The sequence below is a fragment of the Lottia gigantea genome, assembly GCF_000327385.1.
Source record: "Lottia gigantea unplaced genomic scaffold LOTGIsca_43, whole genome shotgun sequence".
Lineage (NCBI taxonomy): Eukaryota > Metazoa > Mollusca > Gastropoda > Lottiidae > Lottia > Lottia gigantea.
In genome coordinates, this window is record NW_008709504.1 from 1,810,824 (window position 1) to 1,835,433 (window position 24,610).

General features: G+C 33.5%; 3 protein-coding genes across 3 annotated transcripts in view; 1 reads left to right on the forward strand and 2 right to left on the reverse strand.

The window, feature by feature from the left end:
• Positions 1-402: 402 nt before the first annotated feature.
• LOTGIDRAFT_164136 (hypothetical protein) lies at positions 403-2,109 on the reverse strand (the record flags this gene model as incomplete). Its single annotated transcript, XM_009060621.1, has 2 exons — positions 403-1,605; positions 1,828-2,109. 2 exons carry the CDS (start codon positions 2,107-2,109, stop codon positions 403-405), a joined length of 1,485 nt encoding a protein of 494 aa, XP_009058869.1.
• A 3,861-nt stretch (positions 2,110-5,970) lies between these two features.
• LOTGIDRAFT_123318 (hypothetical protein) lies at positions 5,971-6,528 on the forward strand (the record flags this gene model as incomplete). The annotated part of the gene is made up of 1 exon (XM_009060622.1): positions 5,971-6,528. A coding segment is annotated over one exon (558 nt), but the record flags the coding sequence as incomplete, so codon positions are not given.
• Positions 6,529-8,796: 2,268 nt separating this feature from the next.
• LOTGIDRAFT_204240 (hypothetical protein) overlaps positions 8,797-24,610 on the reverse strand; it is a 16,462-nt gene continuing 648 nt past the window's right edge. The window contains exons 2-8 of the mRNA XM_009060623.1: positions 23,449-23,530; positions 21,188-21,267; positions 20,026-20,150; positions 19,442-19,627; positions 13,811-13,918; positions 12,041-12,118; positions 8,797-10,742 (exon numbers count right to left, since the gene is read on the reverse strand). Of these exons, the coding sequence (XP_009058871.1) occupies positions 10,632-10,742; positions 12,041-12,118; positions 13,811-13,918; positions 19,442-19,627; positions 20,026-20,150; positions 21,188-21,267; positions 23,449-23,530 (770 nt within the window). The 3' untranslated portion in view covers positions 8,797-10,631. The remainder of the gene's footprint in view (positions 10,743-12,040; positions 12,119-13,810; positions 13,919-19,441; positions 19,628-20,025; positions 20,151-21,187; positions 21,268-23,448; positions 23,531-24,610) is intronic.

A 24,610-nucleotide genomic window follows, 5' to 3' on the forward strand; every position in this document is an offset into this window, starting at 1 on the left:
ACCTCTATAGCAATCCGGATTATGCGTATCTCCCTTCTTAACACTGGCACTATATTTCCAATACACCACGCTGAAGGATAATACCCAGATTCTAAGATACTGTTAAATATAAGTAATAAGCAAGGCATTAATTCATCCATACAGTAAATAAAGAGTTCATTTAAAATATTATCTGACCCACTGGACTTATTTAACTTAAGTTTTTGGACAGCTTTATGAACCCCGCTTGACGTTATAGGAATATCAAGTTCTTCGATTCTTAAAACAGTCATCAAAAGAGTTAATGTAATCATTTATTATAGGGTTACTTTTTGCCGTGAAGGATGATAGGGATGAAAGGATGAAAAATGTTCGTACATGTCTTCCATTGCTATAGGACACATTGAAGTTTTCTTCTTTTTGTTAAATAGCTTGTGGAATTTTTTTGGGGTTATGCATTCTTAATAAGTCTAACATATTGCCTTGATGACTTAAGTAATTGTTTTTTAACTTCATTTCAAACTTTTTATATCTTTGTCGGCATTCAGTTAAATTGATTCGATTAATTACTGATTTCTTCTTATTAAATGTCTTAAGAGCTGACTTGTATGTTACATAATAAGATTTACATAAGTCATTGAACCAAGGTTTATCGACAGTTTTCCGGAGTTTACTTGACCTTTTAATACTACTTACTTTGCGATTGTATGGTGAAAGTAGCTCACTTACCCTCACTGAGAAGGTATCAACTATTTGATCAACGTTTGTTTGTGAATTATTATCAATGGTTACTGACGTTAAAATTTGGTTCATTGACTCTTTCAGTACCAATTTTATATCTTCCCTCTTACTGTCATTCCATTTGGTTAAAACTATATCAGAACTCAGACATTTTGGCTTAAAAACAACATGGAAATTGATTTTAAAACATAATGGAGAGTGGTCAGAAAACTCAGTAAATGAACCAGTACTAAATTGACTCAGCAAATTGAAGTGATTACTACGTAAAATGAGATAATCAATTAGGCCAGATCCTTTAGAGCTACAAAATGTAAAGTTGCCTTCCCTGTCGCCATTTAATCTCCCATTTACAATTCTCATTCCAGTCATTATACATAATGATAAAAGCATTCTTCCATAACTATTTACAACATTATCCATATTCTTTCTACAGCATAAATTCTCTAAACTGTCAGGTTCATACATATTACAAAATTCGCCTATCAATTCTGAATTTGGATTCATCTTATCATGTTGGATAAAATCATCATTAACAAATGTCCTACTATTCAAATCGCCGACGACCATTAAAATATTATTATCACAACTGAATTCAATTATTAAATCTTGCAACTCGACAAAGGGATCGAAATCCTGATTGTCGTAAAATACACTGCCTTGTGGGGGAAAATAACAGGCTATGAGAATAATACTTGGGATTTCGAGATTATGTGACACTATCTTTACAACAACAATGCAATCATGTACATTCTTTATAATAGAACAATTATCTATAATACTATTGCTAATAAATATAACAGTTCCACCGCCTTTTCCAGTCTTTCTCGGATATATAGATGCAGTGTAACCCTCAATGCCTATGTCATCTCTCTCATCAATCCAACACTCGTATAAACATAAAACATCGTATGCACAAAGGATGTTCATGAAATCCTGGTTCTTAATCTTTTGGCACAATCCCTTACCAATATTCCAGGACAAAACACACACATCACTCCCGGCGTTTTCCTATGCTTTTTGCTGCCCCGGTGATGAACTCTCGGATTCCGAGCTGAATAATGCAGGCCTTTTCGCCGGTGGTCGTTTTGTTTCCCAAGGTCTTCTTACAGCGTTTGGCCTGTCTGTTATCAGGTTATCTGAAAATTGTTCGTTTTCACTGTACAAGATATCATTTATATATAATCTATCCCTTATAAGTCTAACTTTATGCCCCTTTTCTCTGAATTCTTTCATGATTGGATATAGAGTTCTTTGCTTGGCCTCTATAACTTGCGGATATTGTTCGTTGATACCATAGCTCTTACCTTTAAGCATGTATGATTTCCTCTTAACAGTTACAAGGTCAGCATGGTGGATAAATCTTGCCACAATCGGTCTGTGTTTCCCCATCCTTTGTTTTCCAAAACGATGCACGTTACAAAATGAAATACCATTCTCCACATTTAGTTCATTTTTAAGGAATCCCGTCAATAATTTTTCCGTATCTTCGTTGTTATCTTGAGATTAAATGAGATTATTTTTCATTGACCGACACTGAGCATCGATCAATTGAGCATCCATGTCCAATTGTTTTCTTGTAAGATCTTCTATTTTCTTCATAAGTAGAGTGTTTAGTTCGTGATCAATATCCCACTGTCTGACAATTGTATCAACTTTTGAGTGAGAGGCATCAAGTTTGTGAATAATTTCACTGTTTTTTATATCCAGCAGTTTAAATTTCTCATCGAGTTGAGTATTGTTCATTTTCACTTTCGTGAGCTCGCAATCCAACTCCTGAACTTTGACCGAAATCGATAAAACTGCTTTGTGCACTTCTTCAATTTTGTTCCGATCTAATATCAAGATTAGATATTAGTTCCATTACTTTACTGATATTTTCGTTTATATCCATTGTCCTATAAACTTCAAAAATTATCGAATTTCGTAAAATTAATTTTCACTGTGTTCCACTTCACTGAACTCCAGAGCACAAAAAACACGTCCTGTCGCTTCAAAATCACATCACGTGTGTCAGTCTTAGAGCTAAGGAAATATATATAAACCCCAAGTTGTAGGGCACAATGCATCACTTGCTAGTTTTCATCTGATAACTATATCCACAGTCCTACTTGCTTATCTCGAAATGGATTCCATCTCCAATCTCCACGTGAACTTCGATTCAGAAGAGCCTGTGAACAAGTGGTTTTGCTGAACAACAAATTACAAGATCTTCAAGTTAGATACGATCGAGCAAGACGAGATGAGCTGCGTTCTTTCCGCTACAACATCCGTTTGAGAATGTCTGCGGTCGAAGGTGTGAGAAACGCTTATTACGAATACGCTCGCCAAAAAGCTGACAAAGTTCTTTACTTTCGCCACAAGATCAGGTCGACGGTTGTCACCGATTGCGAAGACGATAGCAGCAGTTCCGAAGTGTCCATGGAGTAGAAAACACCGTGATCAATAATTTAAGAAAAACGGTTCTTTTCAGAACCCCCTAAATCTAAGAAAGAGAAAGCTTTTCAAACAAAACATACAATGCAGCGATGATGGCAAGAATAAACCAAACACACTTACTTGATTTCATGTATCGTACATGTAATTTTCTAGTCTAGACATCGGTAAAATACAGAAAACGTGATCAAAACCAACTTTACAGCCAAAATTCATCTCTATAAATTCCATTGTCAAAACGTCATTCAACTGTGGCATTATGATGTCATAAAAGCCGATACAGTAACCCCCTGGTTTTCACACACAAACACACTTCCTGTCCCATTTTCATGTCCAATTCTCTGTTTAGATGATCTCTGAGATCGGGGCTTGGAACTGCAGAGACGCGCGGTGCTGTGTCTATCTTAAACATCAATTCTTGTCATCAAAATTGTGTAGACAGAGATAGAAACCGTCTTTCTGTCCAAAAGACAATACATTACTTACAAGTGTTTGAGTAGCATTGGATCGGTTGAGAATCTATTAAATAAATTTCGCAAGTCAACGCATGCTTGCTTCTCTGCAAATTCTTCATTTAACGTCGGAGGGGCTTATGACAGTAATTCCGCCAAGGAAGTAGCCTTCCTAATCTCCACGTGAACTTGTCCGAGACCGAATTTCGATTCAGAAGAGCCTGTGAACAAGTGGTTTTGCTGAACAACAAATTACAAGATCTTCAAGTTAGATACGATCGAGCAAGACGAGATGAGCTGCGTTCTTTCCGCTACAACATCCGTTTGAGAATGTCTGTTGTCGAAGGTGTGAGAAACGGTTATTACGAATACGCTCGCCAAAAAGCTGACAAAGTTCTTTACTTTCGCCACAAGATCAGGTCGACGGTTGTCACTGATTGGGAAGACGATAGCAGCAGTTCCGAAGAGTCCATGGAGTAGAAAACACCGTGATCAATAATTTAAGAAAAACGGTTTTTTTCAGATCCCCCTAAATCTAAGAAAGAGAAAGCTTTTCAAACAAAACATACAATGCAGCGATAAAATACAGAAAACGCATTCAAAACTCACATTGCAGCCAAAATTCATCTCTAAAAATTCCTGTCAGCAAGTCATTCAATTATGTAGCATTATAACCGAACTTATAGCCGGTCTGATTTAAATAAAGATAGTGGACCACAGCCATATACGCCCATCGCCGCATGCGGCTGGTAAATATTAAAGATTTTGGGGCAAGGGCAATAACTCTGCTTCTTACGGTCGAAAATAGCTCAAATTCGAACTTGATCTTTGTTTTATGAATATGTCTACACATACCGAATTTCATTTGATTCCATCAAAAAATCTAGTTTTTAGAGCGTTTACAAGCAAATGTTGACGGACGGACCGACGAACCGACGGACCTTCGTTTCATGAATATGTATGCACATACCGAATTTCATTTGATTCCTTCAAACACTCTAGTTTTTAGAGTGTTTACGAGCAATTGATGTTGATCGAAGCACTTACTGTATAGAGGTTAAAGGGCGATAACCCCTCAAAACTGACGTAAGAGGCCTAAATCTTGAAAAAGCCTTAAATTTAATTAGAAGTAAACAAAACTTTCTCAAACCTTTCGATTTAGGTCCAATAACATCCATTTTAAGTTTCATCAAGATCGGTTGAAAACTAAGAGAGTAATAGCATATTCAAGATTTTGGGACAAGGGCAATAACTCTGCTTCTAACGGTCGAAAATAGCTCAAATTCGAGCTTGATCTTCGTTTTATGAATATGTAAACACATACCGAATTTCATTTGATTCCATCAAAAACTCTAGTTTTTAGAGCGTTTACAAGCAAATGTTGACGAACGGACGGACCGACAGGGGTGCCGACAATATACGACCACATAGAGAGATGTGGGCGTATAAAAAGGTTAAATAACCTGAGATTAATGACGTCATTATACACTTAGCTTAAGTGGAATTGCAGGTACAAATGCAGACATTTGATTGAAGATGTTAATGGTATATATGTAATTCGATGCTATTAATGTTCTCGATACACGTAGAAATATTATAAAACCTCTTTACAATGCCTTTAATTTTCTCTTCAAAATCAGACATTTCATAGGCTTAAGGGAAAGGGAATTTTTGATCATCAGTTAGTTGCAATAGCAATTCGAAAAATTACGTTGCTTTTAATTCATGTAAGTTAAAGTAAGCTGGTATTGAAACGGCTCCAAACATTTAATTATTACCAAACCTTAATGAATGAATTGAAATGAAACGAGTGTTTACGTCCTACGTTTCTGCTCCAGTTTGGGCTTGAGACTAGAAACCAGCGTGAAATGACAGAAACGACAGAAATTATGCTTAGATAGCTTCATTAGCCTACTCTTTTAGGTTTTTGCGGGACAATAATTAATGGAAAAACTATTATTTTAGCGAATATATACCATCGAATACTCTCTTTAAAGTAATAGGAGTTTAAAATAAACAGGAAATTTGTACAATGATGATACAGGAACCAATACGCATTTCCTATTGCTATAACTATGTTAAGTTGTTGGTATATCGCTACCGATCAGACGGTTGTAATATAGACATCTGAAATGGCGGATCTAAAAGTTTTTGTAATAGTGTTAATAATTTTAGTAGTTCCAGCCATACTTCAAAGTAATTTTTTTTATATTTTAATTTTTGAAACGTATATTTTCTGGAATGCACTAAAGAAGTTTTCTTCTTGGGTAGACGGAGTTGCTATTTTGCGTTGCACGTCAAAGTATGCAAAAATTTCTGTTATTTACTTTTTGTTATCAACATTTCAGAGTGTGACGAAAGAAAAGATGTTGTTTTTCTAGTGGACTCGTCCGGCAGTGTGAAATCACGAAATTTTGAAAAAGTTAGAAGTTTTTTAGTTTATTTTGTGCAGAAATTGGATATTGGTGAATCTAAGATTCGCTTGAGTGTGGTTAGATTTAGTAGTGTTTTAACCAAGATTCTGTGGTTAGACGAATCTTTTGATAAAACTGAAATAACAAATACCATTAAAGCCATGCGATATAATGGTGGTGGTACGAAGACTGGTGAGGCTTTAGGCTTTGCCAATCAAAACGTTTTGAACGCAGCAAATGGTGACAGGGAAGAGGTTCCAGATTTGGTATTCGTGATAACTGATGGTAAATCTAAAGTCCCACATCAAACACAAAGTGAAGCTAAGTTATTACATGATAAAGGCGTGGATGTGGTAGCTATTGGTGTTGGTAAGGGAGTTGAGGATACTGAACTGTTGAATATAGCATCAGATAAAGATTTTGCATTGAAAATTGATAATTTTGATCAGTTGAAGAACGAAACTTTACATAAAAGGATATTCACAGCAGCATGTACAGGTATGTTTTAAAATCAAATTGTAAGACAAGGTCATATACCCTAACGGCCAACTTTACTTAAATGTGATGAAATATAGACAATTATTTTCCCTGCGTCCTCCATAGTTTTCTTGAAGAGTTGTAACTTCACAATTTTAGTTCGCGTTTAAACAAATAGATTCGCCATTTTTATGACCAATCATACCTCAGAAACGGGAAACTTTTGGTCAAGCTTATTAGTAATAGTCTTTTCTTGGAAAATAGAAAGTGAATTTCCTAGAGGTATTTGTTTTTATTGGTAGGTTTTTATTAGCACAATCAGGGACAGAAAATTAGGGGGCAAAACTTACACAACGCTATCTAAGTTTTAAGTTTACGGAAACTGGTTTGTTTTGATAAACTTGTGGGTAATTTGGGAAAAGTCTTCAAAAATTGAAGTTTTCTGGATGACTTCCCCGTTTACTTAATATTCTTGAAATACGAAGACGGAAATTTACCTCGCATTAATTAGCGAAAAATAGCAATATTAGACCCGTTCACAATCACCTTAATTTTTAATCATACAATTCTTAATGCATTAGTGCTTGTGATTTTTGGTCCCATTACTGTAAATGTATTTTACATTTGAAGGGTTGAAGCCTACAACACCTATTATTACTACTACTGAACTCAAACAAGAGGTATCACAAGCAATACCATCCATAGAATCTTCCACTGGGAACAATGAGGAATTGACTTCAACAAATTCAATACCAACAGAGCAATCTTTTAAACCACCAGACGATACGACAACAATGACCATAACACAAAGTACATATGAGGAATTGACTTCAACAACTACAATACCACCAGAACAAACTTTCAAATCATCAGACGATACGACAACAATGACCATAACACAAAGTATATATGAGGAAGTGACTTCAACAACTTCAATACCAACAGAACAAACTTTTAAATCATCAGACGATACAACAATGACCATAACACAGAGTACATTACCAGTAGAAAATATGACTTCCTTCGACTCAACATTTATTGGTCGCGAACAAGTTACTAGTACTGAAGAAATAATCATAGATGACTCTACGAGTTTCGAAACGAATCAGACGAGTCAAACTATACCCAGTGACACTGTGACCGACAGCAATTTCGACTCGAGAGTAAGGACCGTGGATACAACAGCTTCCAATTATCCCGACAACTCCATTGACACATCTGATAAATCATCTGACTTTTCGGTTTCCAATGATGCACTGAGTTTGTTCAAAGATTGGAAGACCGTTGCTGGTTTGACGGCATTTTCTGGTTTAGTGCTTTTGGCAAGTATGGGTGGAATATTTTGGGCTGTCAGAAGAAAGATGAACTCGAATAGTCAAGAAATTAAACAGTATGATTAAACTTTATAACATATGATGGTAAATCTTGTGCTATACAGGAATAAGGCAAAAGCTAAGTGCTCGATGAGGACAATCTTGTTGAGACAGAAAAACGTCGAAACCTTTTTTTCAAATTAGCACAAGAATGCTCAACTTATTTGCATGCAAATTCCACTCTCCTGCAACTGGTAACACCTGCAATGATGCCATGCTCTTTTTCTATAAAAGGGAAAGATAGCTTGCTAGGCAAGGTAATATACGCCCACTGGCAGCTTTGATTATAAATAAAAATATTTAGCAGCATAGTAAAATCACCGGTATAAAATACTCAACCTTCAGTCATACACTTCTTTTGAACTCTTTAGGGCGATACTGAGTACGAGTTATTTCCCTTGTTCTTGAAAACGTGTTCAATTTTTAACTCATGAAAACTCAAGAAGGCAAATATTCAATCTTCAGACTGAATAATAAAACCAAGTTTTGTCAAAATCCAGCAAGAATCATGCCTTTTAGTGTTTAAGAGCTAAATTTGAAAGCGTTTTCAAGAACAAGGGCAATAACTCATACTAAATATTTTTCAATTCTTCTGATTTTCAATAGGGTTTTTTCCATGGGTGATAACGAACATTTACACCAAGTTTCATCAAAATCAGTCAAGAATTGTGCCTTCTAGAATGATTACGAGCTAAAAATTGAACGTGTTTTCAAGAACAAGGGCAATAACATACTAAATATTTTTCGATTCTTCTGATTTTCAATAGGGTTCATCCTTGGGTGATTACGAACACTCATACCAAGTTTTGTCAAAATCCGTCAAGAATTGTGTCTTGTTTACGAGCAATTGTGGACGGACTGACATGGGTGACGGCAATATACGCCCCCCATTTCATGTGGGCGTATAAAAAAGGATAATATAAAAATGTCTTTGAATACAATTTTCTATTAGCACTACATAATTTGAATGTTACATACAATATTTCTGTTTTTACACAGAATGGTCATGAGATACAATATTGAATTTGATTTTTTTTAGGCAAACATTTAAAACTCAAGTCAAGGTTTCTGTATTTGTATTTTGTAATTATGATATCTTACTATTTAACTAATCTAAAAGTATCAGTATAAAATTAGACCAAACTTTTCTGTTTTTAATAGCTTTTATTTTTAATATAGCCACTTCAGTTAAGGTCCGAAGACGGGCTTTTATGAACATTCGTCAAAATTACCTTGTAACCTAATCTGATGACATCTGCTTTAATCGCTCACAAAGTGCCAGCGTTAGAGATGGCAGGAATTAGATTGGTTAGGCAAGATTAGGTCAAAAGGTCAATTTTGATAAATAAGTAACGGAATGAAAGTTTGGTCTAATTTTATGTAGACTGATGACCTTAACATTTTTGATGAAGACCCAGAACTATCAAGCTTGTGTTTAGGTTTCGAATCTTGTATGGATTTTCAAAAACATCTTTACCTGACTATGTTATTAAAGGGGTAGGTGTGCCATTTGGGGGTTGATTTGAGTCTTCAGAAATACTAGAAATGTACGAAAATCGCATAATTCCTTTAAAAACATATCAAGTAGGAATTTTACTCACTACTTCTATATATGTCTTTTCTATATATCACAGAGTATCTTAAAATGATATTCCTCATTTTAACATTCAATTGCAGATAATTCTGGACACACATGGATTTGAAGGCTCAAATTTTCACGGTAAGCTGTGAACACTATCACTGATATCAAAAATTCCCGTCTTTGAGACTAAAGTATGATTGGTCAAAAACAACGGCGCACCTGTCCCTTTAAGAACTGTTGTAATGAAACCATGCAAGACAAATTCATCTTTCAAATTTTCTTTCCTTATTTTTTTTGACAATTGAAAAGTTTTATCTGTGAACGAAGGCCATGTGAAAGGATAGCTCACCATAAGAACATTGCTTACTGCAGGCACTATAACATAAACAACAGATCAGTACTTAAATTCATAATACACCATTTTAATGAGTTATATTTCTGAAAACTCCCTTTTTCTATTTATCACTTACTGTTTGATTATATTTGTAGGTAAATTGATTTTTCCTGATTGTACACATATCATAGTCTTCGAATGAGTTAACAGAAAAATTTAGTTAAGCAATAATTTTATTTTTTTCCAAATAGTTCTTTCTGTACTCAATCTCAAATTACTGACTTTGTTAAAGGGACAGATGCGCCCATGAATGTAATTAGTCTTCGGAAGTACTATAAATGTAGGAAAATCGTATAATTCCTTTAAAAATATCCTAAACTTGGAATTTCTTTTCTTATTTCTATAGATGTCTTTTCTATATATTTTCGCAAGAAACTTTTTAACGCTGATAATTCTAGACACACATGGATTTGAAGGCTCAATTTTGACGGCGAGAGCTGTAAACAATAATGCTGATTGGCTAATCTAAAAAAAAAAGTTTTTGTTGTTCAAAACAATTGCGTATCTGTCCCTTTAAATATTACAAATAAAATATTATGTGTGATGTCTATGTTGTTCCAAAGCCGAAGTCATTTTGTGATTATCATTGGTAATAAAAATAATAATCAATAAAGATGTACCTACTGAAGTTATTACAACATAAGAGAATTGTCATCAAACATCACAATATAACATCATTGTTTCTTACACTAATCAACATATATAACAATCACTCTATGTTAAACACACTTCTCATAAACAGTTTATATTGTCGTGATGGCTTTGTGTTATCAATCCATTTTTCTTTTATCGTTTTTTGTGAGACAACTTATCAGCCGAAGCATCAAAGGAATCCTCATTCAAATTCAACATTAGAGAACCAGCATTCAAATACACACGATTCTGGGATTGGGCAATCTGAAAAAAATCAAAGACATGATTTAGTAATGAATACAGTGGATTTCTACTAAGGTCATTTTACATCAGTTGGACTTAACAAGTGCCATGACTAAAGAATAGAATCTCTATAAAAGACAGTATATCCATTAATTATTGAAACACACTTCTAAGTATGTTTCAAATAATGTTTTATGAATTATTTCTTAGTTTAATGAATTTTTACTTACTTTAATGAATTATTACTTAGTTTAATGAATTATTACTTAGTTTTATGAATTATTACTTAGTTTTATGAATTATTACTTAGTTTTATGAATTATTACTTAGTTTTATGTATTATTACTTAGTTTTATGAATTATTACTTAGTTTTATGAATTTTTACTTAGTTTTATGAATTATGACTTAGTTTAATGAATTATTACTTAGTTTTATGAATTATGACTTAGTTTAATGGTTTTATTGAAATATAAAGGGATTCAGTAATATAGATAAGACACCAGGTAAGTCTACTCATTGTAGCCAAGTTTAAAAATTTCAATATTTTAGACATCCTAAGTTTTATCATTGTGTAAATACAACTGGTTAGCAAGGCTTGAAATAAGCTTCCGGACACGGACATCTTCCGCTACAATTTCGGCAAATGTCCAGTACAATCTCGTTTGAGTCGGACATTTCTGTCCAGCACCAAATCTATGAAAAAAAATATTGTTTTTCTTGTTGAAAAGATCATGAATTATCAGCGAATATGGCTGTTGATACTGCTAACATTAGTCAAAGTTGTGTGTTCTTGAAAAATGTTCTTTTTCACATTACCGATTGACATTCCTTGCCTCAAAAATCAAAAATGTTCGCAGCAACAATAACATCGTCTAGATCATCCAGATTACTAGCACCTAGAGAAGAAATGCAAGGTCTGGATGATCACGTCAAAACACAAATGAACGGTGTTGACACAAGTCCAAGTTGTTAACCTGTATTATTTGCAGGTGAGAAATCAGCAAATGCCAGTCCTAAATTGATGGGTTTAAAATGAATTTTTTCAATTGAAAATATCATATTTTTGCTATGCCCGGTACAAAATTTCAAATGTCCAACTCAATTTCTGTAGTTATTTTAAGCCTTGCTACTTAGAAACAATAAGTTATTATTCCACATTGTAATATTCCAGGGTACTTGTCATAGAATGCAAATAAAATACTTCAGATATAGATGGCATTTGATTAAAGCCTTTGAAAAGTTTAAATTGATTTGGAATCTTACTGAAGTTTTTTGAGGTCAATAAACACAATAGGGTATTAATTCTATATATACTTACTGTTCTAGCTACATTTTGTGCTGCAGTGATTTTTCTTAGTTTGAGGTAACCAGGGTTTGTACTCAAAGCTTGACCAATGTATCAAATATGTTAAGGAAATCAATTTCTGTAGTTCCAATATGGGGGACAAAAACGGGTTTCAAATTTAAAAATTCCTAAATGATCAAGTATATAACAGCACAAATTTTACAGCCACATAAGCCTGGCCCACTATTTTTTGATCTCCAACTTTCAACACACAACCATTTTGAATCATTTCTTTGATTTTTAAGAAGGCTTTCATCCAAACCTTCAAATCACATTTAATGTCATTTCATTTGAAGGCTTTGATAGCCTATTTGAAAATTTGACTTATAAATTCGAGGAAGAGATTCAAAACGGACGTGAACCAATGACTGAGGCTTCAACTAGGCTGCCTATGTGCTATTAGACCTCAATATTTAGCATCAACAGCAATTTCTATATTAGGTTGTTAGCTTGCCATCAGATTACTAAAATTATTTTCATGAATAAATGTAAAGTAAATGATCAACCTGTAAGCCCCACCCCCCTGAAAAATGTTTACTCTCCTCAGTACCGAATATTCTGAATCTATTAAAATATTCAGTGTTTTGAATGAGAGTATTTAATCTATGTTCGCCCTTACAGCAAATTAACAAACTAAGTTAATCTACCAAGATTACAAACAATATCTTAACTTTGGTTTAACTTTAATCTTTACATTTATTTCAATAACGCACAATATCATCATTTGGCAAGCAGAAATAACCTATATTTACCAGAACTAATGTGCTAATATCATGAACAGTACTTTATCTTTTTTACTATTCACTTCACAATTTCTCAAACTTTACTTTCAGTTATCCTTGGCACTGTTCAAAATGAAAATCAGACATTAAATTTTCTAATCAATTAAAGCTACACCTTAACCATAGAAACTACATATGGTTCTTGTATTGAATTAACAAACACAAATGTAGTTCACAGCCATTTTGAATATTTCCCTACACTCAATAAGTCAAAATTTACAAATAAGTTATAATACTTCAATCAATCAAATCACATTTTAAAAGGGACATTCTGCTTTTTTGTACAGAGTTTTCATTATTAAAAACATCATGAATTATAACTGAAAATATTTCATTTTACTATTTATATCTATGTATCTTCTTGATCAAATTAAATTGGTTTTAAAAGGGTTAATTAAAAACGGAGAGTACTAATTGTTATTTAAGCAGTTTGACCTAGTTTTGGTTTTTAGCTTTATAATGGCTCGATATTACTAGTTGAATCCTTTTGAATACATAGGAGATATATTTTTGTACAATTTTTGCTTTATAACTGTACAGTAGTTTTCTAACAGCTTCCAAAAAATATAACAAACTTAAAAAGTTTACAAATATAAAAATTTCAGATACATTTTGGTGTATAATTTTTCGCAAATTTGAAATAAGAAAATTTCAAGTTACAAAAAAAGCGAAATGTACCTTTAGGGTTTAGAATGGCTTTAAATGTGATTTGAAGGCTTTGTTGAAATATAATAGTCTTTTTTTAAAATTTGACTTATTAAGTTGAGGAAGAGATTCAAAATGGTTGTGAACTACACCGTGTGTTATTTCAATACAAGAACTTTATCTGTAGTTTTTTATACACCTCAATTCATTTTCAATTATGTAAAATCAAATTTGAAGTGAAGGGTAATTGAGAGAGATTCAAATATTTCTACAGATATGGCCGAAAAAAAATTTAATGTCATTTTTAAAAGGATATCAGTCTAACAGCTTCTGCCTCTCCCTCAGCCTGAACAACTTTCTGCTGTCTTTCTTGTTTGGCCTTTTCTACAAAAAACTGGGCTTTCTGAGCCTCTTGTTGAGCTACCTACAAATAACACAAACATTGTTTAATAATCTAAATAAGATTTAACTGTACAGAGATTAAATTCAATCAAAATACATCGAAAACTAACCAATATCAAATTATCGCATGAATCCACAGAAAAGAAATCAGTTGAAATGTTGACCGCTTTCATTTTAATTAGGTAGAAGAATACCATCAAATAATCTGAAATATTGACTATTACTCCCTTCAATGAACCAGTTACGCAAAATGGCGTTTATTTTTCCATAAACTGTAGTTTGTCACATCAAAGCCGTTGTCGAAGCACAACAACAACGCAATCTAAGATCAATTCAAAGAGCAGATCAAATAAAAAAGTTAACAAGTGGTTGCCTAGCAAGATATGCCAAGTTTCCTGATATATTTTCAGTATATTAAGGGCAGTCACCTATCTGTGTAAATCATACCAAAAATCTAATTTGTGCAAGATATTGTTGATTTAAACAAACAAACATTATTTAAAGATAGTGGACCACAGCCATATATGCCCACCACGGCATGCGGATGGTAAATATTAAATATTTTAGGGCAAGGGCAATAACTCTGCTTCTAACTTGATCTTCGTTTTATGAGTATGTATACACATACCGAATTTCATTTGATTCCATAAAAAAATCTAGTTTTTAGAGCGTTTACGAGCAATTGATGTTGATAGAAGCACTTACTGTATAGAGGTTAAAGGGCGATAACTCCTCAAGACGCCTAAATCTTGAAACATAGGCTTGCGGCAAGTCTCGCAAGCGAATACACCCACCAGCAGCTTGATAAAGAGCTAATTGAAAAACTGTAAAACAAACTCTATATCATAGTTTGATGCAATATCACATTAATAGCTTGTACTTTCATATCTCTCTATTAAAACTACCTGGTTCTACATTAGGAGGCAGACAGCAAGTTTGCTTTCTAGAAGTTCAAACCAACTTTAGCATTGTTAAATTTAACATAAATTTTACTTGGTTTCTTGTGTTGATCCTTTTTAATAAAAGTCACAGTAAAATTGTCGGATCATCACCAAATTCAATAGTGCACATCTTCATAATGATATTGACACACATACAAAAGATCAAAAGAATCTATAGAGAATTGTAGCCTGTAGAGTGAGCATGAGGTAAATGTGAACGGACGGACCGACGGACGGACCGACAGACGGACCGACAGACAGGGGCAACCACAATATACGCCCATACTTACGTGTTGGCGTAAAAAAAAGCCTTAAATTTAATCAGAAGTAAACTTAAGTTTCTCAAACCTTTCGATTTAGTTCCAATAACATCCATTTTAAGTTTCATCAAAATTGGTTGAAAATTAAGAGAGTAATAGCATATTCAAGATTTTGAGGCAAGGACAATAACTCTGCTTCTAACAGTCGAAAATAGCTCAAATTCGAACTTGATCTTCGTTTTATGAATATGTATACACACACCGAATTTAGAGCGTTTACAAGCAAATGTTGACGGGCGGACAGGGGTGCCGACAATATACGTCCACATAGAGAAATGTGGGCGTATAATAAAATTCTGTCATAAACTGTCACCTCTATCACCAACAAATTTTGATGAGTTTTTACTAAGTCAAGGGCAATAACTCAAACTTCGTTGATCGAAATATTGTCAAATTTAATCTTGACTAAGATCTCATCATTATAAATGATCATACCAAATTTTATTTAAATCGGATGAAAACTGTACTCACTATTGTTTTCACAAACAAATTTTGACGTGTTTTTCATAAATCAAGGGCAATAACTCAAAAACCGTTCATCGAAATATAGCCAACTTTAGTCTTGACCAAGATCTCATCATTATAAATATTCGCACCAAATTTCATTTAAATTGGATGAAAACTGTTGTCTCTATTGTGTTCACAACCAAATTTTGACGTGTTTTTCATAAGTCAAGGGCAATAACTCAAAAACCGTTTATCGAAAGATAGTAAAATTCGAACTTGTCCAAGATCTCGTGAATATAAATGATCACACCAAATTTCATTAAAATGAGATAAAAACTGTTGTCTCTATTGGGTATAGTCGAACCGACAGGCAGACAGGGGCGTTGACAATATACAACCACATCATTATGTGGGTGTATAAAAAATTGTGTTAGTAAAAGTAGAAAAGTTTAAAAATAGATATAAGAACTAGAGCCACTCGTGGCATAGAGTGGGACTTTGCAAATTGCAAAAGACCCCGAAAAAAATCATCCTTCCACGATAATTAGATCAAGCGCAAGAACAGTCTAAAGTTGAGAAATTTTCATTTTTTAGAAGATTCTAATACCGGAAGTAGACGTCAGACCTCACAAATGAAAGTATCAGCAGATAGCCAAGGTCAATGATCTCGTAAAAGAGAAAGTCTAAAAAGGTCAAAATCAAGAGATATACGTCATCAAAATTTCTAATTGCACACGACTATAAAACCGGAAGTTGACATAGGACAGCAAATATGAAAGTACAAATAGATAGCCAATGCCAATGACGTTAGATCCTACAAAGGTCAAGGTCAACAAAGGTCAAGGTCAAAAATTGAAAATTTTCAATTTCCAAAACCTATTCCTTTTTTTGAACTAAGAAGCGGAAACAACCGAAATTCTAAGACAAAGTGGCTCAATTCATGAGATAATTGTATGCAAAGTTCCATTTTGAACAAATGTATACTTTGCGAGTTATGCCCCTGGCCAAAAATGTCAATAAAAAGTAATTAAACCCGGAAGTGCCACGCCCAACTCAATTTTTTTTTGAATAAGTTAATCAATATTCAAAATGTTACGTTATGTTCCAAATGTCAAGTTCCTACATAATAGAGGTCAAAAGATATAGGTCAACAAAAGTCAACAAAGGTCAAAATCGAAAAATGAAAATATCCAAATGTTAAAACCCGTTCCTTTTTTGAAACTATAAAGCTGAAACAACTGAGCTGTTAATACATACTGGCCAAAAGGATGAGGTAATTGTGTGCAAAGTCTCTTTTTGAACAAACGCATCCTATGCGAGTTATGCCCCAGCCCGAAAATGTAAACAATTTGTAATTCAACCCGGATGTGCCACGCCCACATAAGTTTTTTGGTCATAGGTGAATTCATATTCAAAGTGTCTAGTTATATTCCAAATATCAAGGTTCTACATCAAATAGATCATAAAATATACATACACTAAGCTCAAAAAGTCGCAAATATTGTAAAAAAAAAACCTCAAATTTGAAAAAATCACGAATTTCAATTTTGCTTTAAAAAAACGATTGTTATATATCTATGTAAAGTACACGAGAAGCACATTAGGAAACCAAAAAAATTTACTCTCTAGGTTAATTAGGTCACGTGCTAGAGCAGTCCAAAGTTGCGAATTTGGATGTTTTTGGACAGCTATAAAAGCGAAAGTAGACGTCAGAGGTCAAATATGAGAGCATAAACTAATAGACAACGTCAATGACCTTTGACCCAATAAAGGTCAAGGTCATCAAAGGTCAAGGTCAAAAATTGAAAATTTTGAATTTCCAAAACCTGTTCCTTTTTTTGAACTAAGAAGCGGAAACAACCGAACTTCTAAGACAAAGTGGCTCAATTCATGAGATAATTGTATGCAAAGTTCCATTTTGAACAAACGTATACTTTGCGAGTTATGCTCCTGGCCAAAAATATCAATAATGAGTAATATTACCTGGATGTGCCACGCCCACCTTAATTTTTTTTGCATAGGGTAATTGATATTCCAAATGTTATGTTGTGTTTCAAATTTCAAGCTTCTACATTATTCAAGTCAAAAGATATAGGTCAGCAAATGTCAAAATCGAAAAATGAAAATGTCCAAATGTTAAAACCCGTTCCTTTTTTGGAACTATAAAGCTGAAACAACTGAGCTGTTAACACAAACTGGCCAAAAGGATGAGGTAATTGTGTGCAAAGTCCCTTTTATAACAAACGTATCCTATGCGAGTTATGCCCCAGCCCCAAAATGTAAACAATTAGTAATTCAAACCGGATGTGCCACGCCCACCCCAATTTTTTTGCCATAGGTGAATTCATATTCAAAGTGTCTAGTTGTATTCCAAATATCAAGGTTCTCCATAAAATAGGTCATAAGATATACATACACCAAGATCAAAAAGACACAAATATGGTAAAACAAAACTCAAATTTGAAAAAATCACGAATTTCAATTTTGCTTTAAAAAAGCAATTGTTCTATATCTATGTAAAGTGCATGAGAAGAACATTACGAAACCGAAAAAATTAACCCTCTAGGTTAATTAGGTCACGTGTTAGAGCAGTCCAAAGTTGCGAATTTGGCTTTTTACGGATAGCTATAAAACCTGAAGTACATGTCTGGGGTCAAAGGTCAAAGTATCAAATGATAGCCAAGGTCAATGACCTTTGACCCTATAAAGGTCAAGGTCATCAAAGGTCAAGGTCACGAGATACAAGCCTTCAAAAATTGAAAAAATTCGACCGGAAGTTGCAAAAAAAGCAAAAGTCAAATTCAAAAATCCATTTCCAACATTTTTGTCGCTATCGACTAAAGTATACACCAACATAAAAATTTGACCAATCCCATTCTCCCCCGAAGCCCCATTTTGAGTTTTATGAGAAAGTATCAAATCAAGATGGCGGCCGAAGTATTTTTTTCGGACTAAATTTTATTTTAAAATCGGCCATAGAATTAAGATTAATAACGATATACATAATTTCGTTGAAATATTTCAATCACACCGGAAGTTATTCAACCGGAAGTGAAAATCGATTTTGCACTTTAACCGGAAGTGACGCAAAAATTTTGAATACGTCAAATGGTTTACATTAGTGACATGCATCTTTTATCAAAATTTCAGATTAATCCGAAAAAAACTGAAAAATGGTCCAAAAAATTCGAAAATCGGCCAAAAAATGTCTGCGACAAATTTTCGAATTTTGAAACTGCTATTCTTTTAGATTTTAACAGTAGATTCCAAAAATGCAAACCCAAAGAAAATCGACCGAAAAATACGACTTCTAGAGCCGATTATCTATTCTTGCACATATTGAACTGTGGCACTTCCGGTTTTGCAAAAAAGATCCAAAATATATTTATGCACATCGTCGCCTATATCTAAGGTTCGTGAACGTTGAAAGGTTGCTGCAACTATTGTAGTCTAAGCTCAGGAAGGTGTGTAAAAATCGAGAAAAAAAAAAAAAAAAAAAAAAAAAAAAAAAGAATTGACATTTCGATAACAAACTCGATCACAATTAAAAGTTTGTCTCACTAGTATTATCGCACTTGATCACGTGACAAACATACATACGTTTGTCAAGTGATCAAATGCGTTTACTAAACAATAATGTTAGTGAGACCCACGTTTAATTCTTAAATAGCTGTATGCAATATTGTCAATATCATGTCAGGACTTCCTTGATAATCATGTTCTCTGATTGTTAGGGAAGTTAAGATTTCAATTCTGACCAGAGAAACAGATAACAAGAGGATAAATTGAGCTCTACCAGTTTCAGTTTCTCTCAAAGTTTACTAAAAATCATCTCACCTGTTTGGCTTCAACGGCTGCTGTATATTCTCTCCCAAAACTTAATTCCGTAATAGACACATCATCTAATATCAGGTTAAAATCTTTAGCTCTCTGTAATAATTCTCTCCTCACTAATAAACTAACTTGTTGACGTTGTGTTATTAATTGAGAGGCATTAAACTTAGCTACTACACTTTTTAATACCTACAAATAAAACATATTAGAGATTCTTTTTTTTTTATCAAACTATTTCCTTGTTCTAAGTCTATGTCAATTATCATTTTATAGTGGAATACTGTTTAAAATAGTTGCCGATAATCTAGAAACCCCAATATCCACAAGCTTTTCACTGGGAATGGAATACTCGTCATACGATTTTCCTGTTTCTGGCAGCTGTGATTGGCAACCAATCATCATATTCTATTCACCATACAGTCACGTGTCACTGTGAGGTCTCGTCTTGCGGATTAGCTGTGAACAACACAACTCTAGTTGTTGCCTGTTTCAACTTTCTATTAATTTATTAAAATGCATGAAATCTTTGGGAATAGAAATGTGCATATAAATGGGGTTCCACTATCTATACAAGTTACAGAAGTTACCTCATTACAAATAGAAGGAAGAACTCGTTCATCATAATCTTGACCAAGTTGTTTATAGATAGTGGGTAAATTTCTTGATTCTGGTCTAGACAACACTCTCAGAGAGATATTGACCATTTGTAAATCTACAACAAAATTTTATAATATACAAATATTTTAATACTTAAAACCTAAAATATCATACAATATTTACCAAGCAGTTGAATCTTCTAATTTTTAAATGCAAGTTGATCATGAAAATCACGAAATGTAGTGATTAATTTTGTCATGTTCATAGCATAAACAATTTTTAAAAATCTCAAATTTTGTTTTTGAGACACAAAAAAATAAATATTATGTTTTCATGAATAACGGCAAAGCGAGCCATTGTAAACACAATATATAATATTAAGACATTACATGTTATAGGGTTAAAGTTATTATTACAGATACACACTTCTCATTGGGTAAGTCGGCTCGGCCCAGTTGCGCGTTTACACTGCACTGATATTAAGCCCTGCCACACTCGGTCCGGACCGCGACCACCTGTTCTTGCAGGACTCGGCCCACTTGAAACTAGCACGGTGACAAGCCCTCTTAACATGTTTACCCTGCAACCTTTTTCTGCAGAACTGACTCGATCAAGACTCGGCCCAGATAATTTGTGTCTGTCTAAACATGACTTATGAGCGTTAGGTAAAAATGATGTAATGTATTGGTACAATTCTCCTGGGAAAAGTTACTATATCTATTAACAAACTTTCAGAACAAATGACATGGATTAGGCAAATCTTCGTAAAAAAAAATTATTTCTGAATTCGAAATTTTTTTCATGATTCTGTACTGCCCATAGTTTGGTATCTAATTGAATCTATATTTTAATGAAACTTTTAGGTATCATCTTATGTTACTAGCCATAAAAATTTGATTAATTGTTCTCATGTTAGATATTACTTTAACTTTTTCTTTTCTTACAAAAATTTGACTTATTTATCATAAGTGGATCATATCAGTGGATGACCATATTAAAATGTTACCAAATCCCACCTTTCAGAATCTTTACAGTCCTTAGTGTTTAAAAGTTACACTTGCTTTTGACCGTATTTGTAATTAGTCATAAAAAAGCCTTTATAGACAAAATTACATGTTAGTTGTTATCAATGTACTCTAGTTCCTTACTTACCTTTACTACCAGTAGGGGAGGTAATTCTTCTGGGTTTAGCTCGGATGTCATATATAATTGGATATTCAAACCATGGAATTCTAAACAAATTTAAATAAATCAATGTTCTAGATAATCATAACAAAAAGAATATAGTAGGCATGGCATATGATAGCCATACAACTTAAAGGGTAGTATACCAAAAAATTGTGTTCCGTTATTTAATGTGATCTCTAAATGTTGATAGCCATAGGATTAACATCCCTACAAACAAACTTTTTCACCTCTTTAGGAAATGACATAAATTACTCCAAATAAATTATATTCATGCACTCAAAACTAAACTAACTTATCAAGGTTCAGTCTTATATCAAGTTTTACCTATTACATTATTGTGAATTGGCATATCAGTTTTAAAATAGTGCTACTCATAATCTGAGAAGAACGTTTTACAAGATTGCATTTATTATAACCACCACATGTACCAAATCATAGTTAAAGATAGCTTGCCAGGCAAGGTAATATACGCCCACTGGCAGCTTTGATTTTGAAAAAAATATTTAGCAGTACAGTAACAATCACCAGTATGAAATATTCAACTTTCAGTCATACACTTCTTTTGAACTCTTTAGGGCGATACTGAATAATATTGACAATGAGTTATTGCCCTTGTTCTTGAAAACGTGTTCAATCTTTAGTTTGTGAAAACTCTAGAAGACAAATATTCAATCTTCAGTGCGGTACTTAATAATAAAACCAAGTTTTGTCAAAATCTGGCAAAGATCTTGCCTTCTAGAGTTTTTACGAGGTACAAATTGAACGAGTTTTCAAGAACAAGGGCAATAACTCATACTAAATAATTTTCGATTTTCTTATTTTCAATAGGCTTTATCCTTGGGTGATAACAAACACACAAGCCAAGTTTCGTTTAAAATCCAGGGGTGTCATTAAGGTCCAGCAGCCGGCGAAAAACCACTCCTATTTGATTCCAGTTACTTTCAGAACGGTCAGAAAATAATCGGTTTCAAATTAGGACCATCGCTGGGGTTAAACGCAAAAAACTATGAATTGTATTTGAAAGTCACCGGGAATTATGCAATATCTACTGGTCAATATAGATAATATACGCCAGTAAATATCGATAATATTCACCTGTAAATATCGATAATATTCGCCAGTTTCATACACAAGTGCGTTATCACCAAAAATATTACGCTAATACAATACGTTGGAGAATGAGTTCGATATCATATACCGAATACAGGAAGGCCTATACATATTATATATTTCAATACCCTGCAGAAGTTGTGACAAATGGAGTTATGGCTTTGTCTTCTACTCGAGGAAACATTAAAATTGATTTAAAAGTTTTGGCCATAGACCGTAGCGGACAAACGGCATCATTTCATAGCTCTCCCAGTATTTTGTTTATCTAAAGTTTGAGTCTCATCAGAACTACAGATAAACAGCGTCGGGGTTCGAAGATCTGAAAGACAATTTTTATTGCAACTTATCATCTGCTTATAATTCCAGTGAAGGTCGTTTGCGCTTTAGTCAAGGTCATCATTCTATGAATATGTAACTATTTATAGTAACATGGGGACGTGATCTACATTGCTCCTGACAAACAAACAATTCACTTGCACATTCGGTTCACCCCAGAAGTCATCAAAAGGGTGCCGAAATGTAATTGTTTAGGAGAAGTTCAGCAGGACTAAAATAACATTCTGAAATAGAATTCTGAGCAATAGTGTTTTACAAACTTTAAATCCTGACTAAGCCACGATCTGATGGGAACTATTTTGCATTTCCCTTTGATTTCATTGAAAGTCGTAGACAATCAGCTATGTACTTGATAATTCTGACAAAATTTGGATTTTTTTTATGGAATATTTTCAAAAGATCGTTTTTTGGTAAGAATTAGCCTTCGTACAATGCGCTGCAGCACCGTTATTAAAATGAGGGCAATGTTATTAGCGCTCACCGTAGTGTAGTGGTAATCATTTTATTAGAGCCGTATTTTCAGGTCAGAGGTTTACCAAAAGGCTTACAACTTAAAATTAAAACTTTTTTTAATTACCAACAGAGAACGTTTAACATGATGATGATTGTGTTAGTTGTGTTCATCTTTTCACAAGTTTTGCACTTGGGTTTATTACAAGGTACACATTTTCTACACACTTTTAATTTTTTATTGCTGCCTGTTTTTTCTTTTTGGAATCACCCCATTTCATGTGGGCGTATAAATATTATATAGAACTTCGTCTAAGCTTAGAACTCACCTAAAGTGAAGACCTTCAGCATAAATATCATTTTTCACACCACTAATTCTACTAAATATAATTGCTCTATGACCACCATCAACTGTCAAAAACAACAATAAAACTGGTGAATGGTGTTATAAAGTAACAAGATGTTGGTTGACTTTAGTGAAAATATGTTGTTCTATGTGTTTAAAGTGAAATTTTGGACAATTTCAACCCACAGCAATTTCAAAATTTGACCATAATTCTTGTCTTGTAGTACATAGTGTAGCCAGTTCAGCTACAGACACGTGGTATCCAGTTAAAACGGTAACATGTCAAAACGGTAACAGATCTACCAAAACGGCAACACAAATTTAGTTAAAACGGTAACAGAACTGCCAAAACAGTAACAAGATATTTTGGTTAAAACGGTAACAAAATAAAATTCATTCATAATAACTCATTCTCAACTTGACTACTAATTCTCACATTCAATCCAAGTTATGAAAACATTTTTAATTAAAGCATTTATGGATTAGAGTACCAACAAATCAAGCTCACCACTTTCTCGTCATAATTGGTACTCACGATTGTTGATTAAAGAAATCTATCTACCTACCTACGTAAAATAATGTCGGTTTAACGAGAGCTTTTTATTGGAATTGTCGGCAAACTTTTTTTTGAAATTCTTCTTTGCGTTTTCAAATGCTGCTTTTTGTTATTCGACGTAAACCAAATTTCATAGCTAAATATTTCTGTGAAGAGAGCGACACTTTTTCATAATCTCTGATAATTTGCTGTTTCATATCCAGAGATACATCAGTACGGACACGCTTCGAAGGACGAAAATTGGTAGCTTGAGAATTCTGAAAAAACGCGTAACAAATTAACAATTAATCAGCAATGTTTTGTTTCCACGTGATTTGATTCCAGATTATCAATAAAATAAGCTATTATCTAATTGACGATAAATGATTAAAGGGATACTACGTCTTAGAATACACTCGTCCTGTGGCTAATATTTGTGTTTAATAGTGACCATTGGTTAAATAAGTATGCATCCCACACTTTATCAAGTTTGAAAAATCAACAATAAACTATAATCAAAATTTTTAAAAAAGTGAGCAAGCGACAAGTCCGTTCAGTTTGAGAAAGAAAGAGTCTGGGTATATCACTTAATGGATGTATTAAGCGTTTA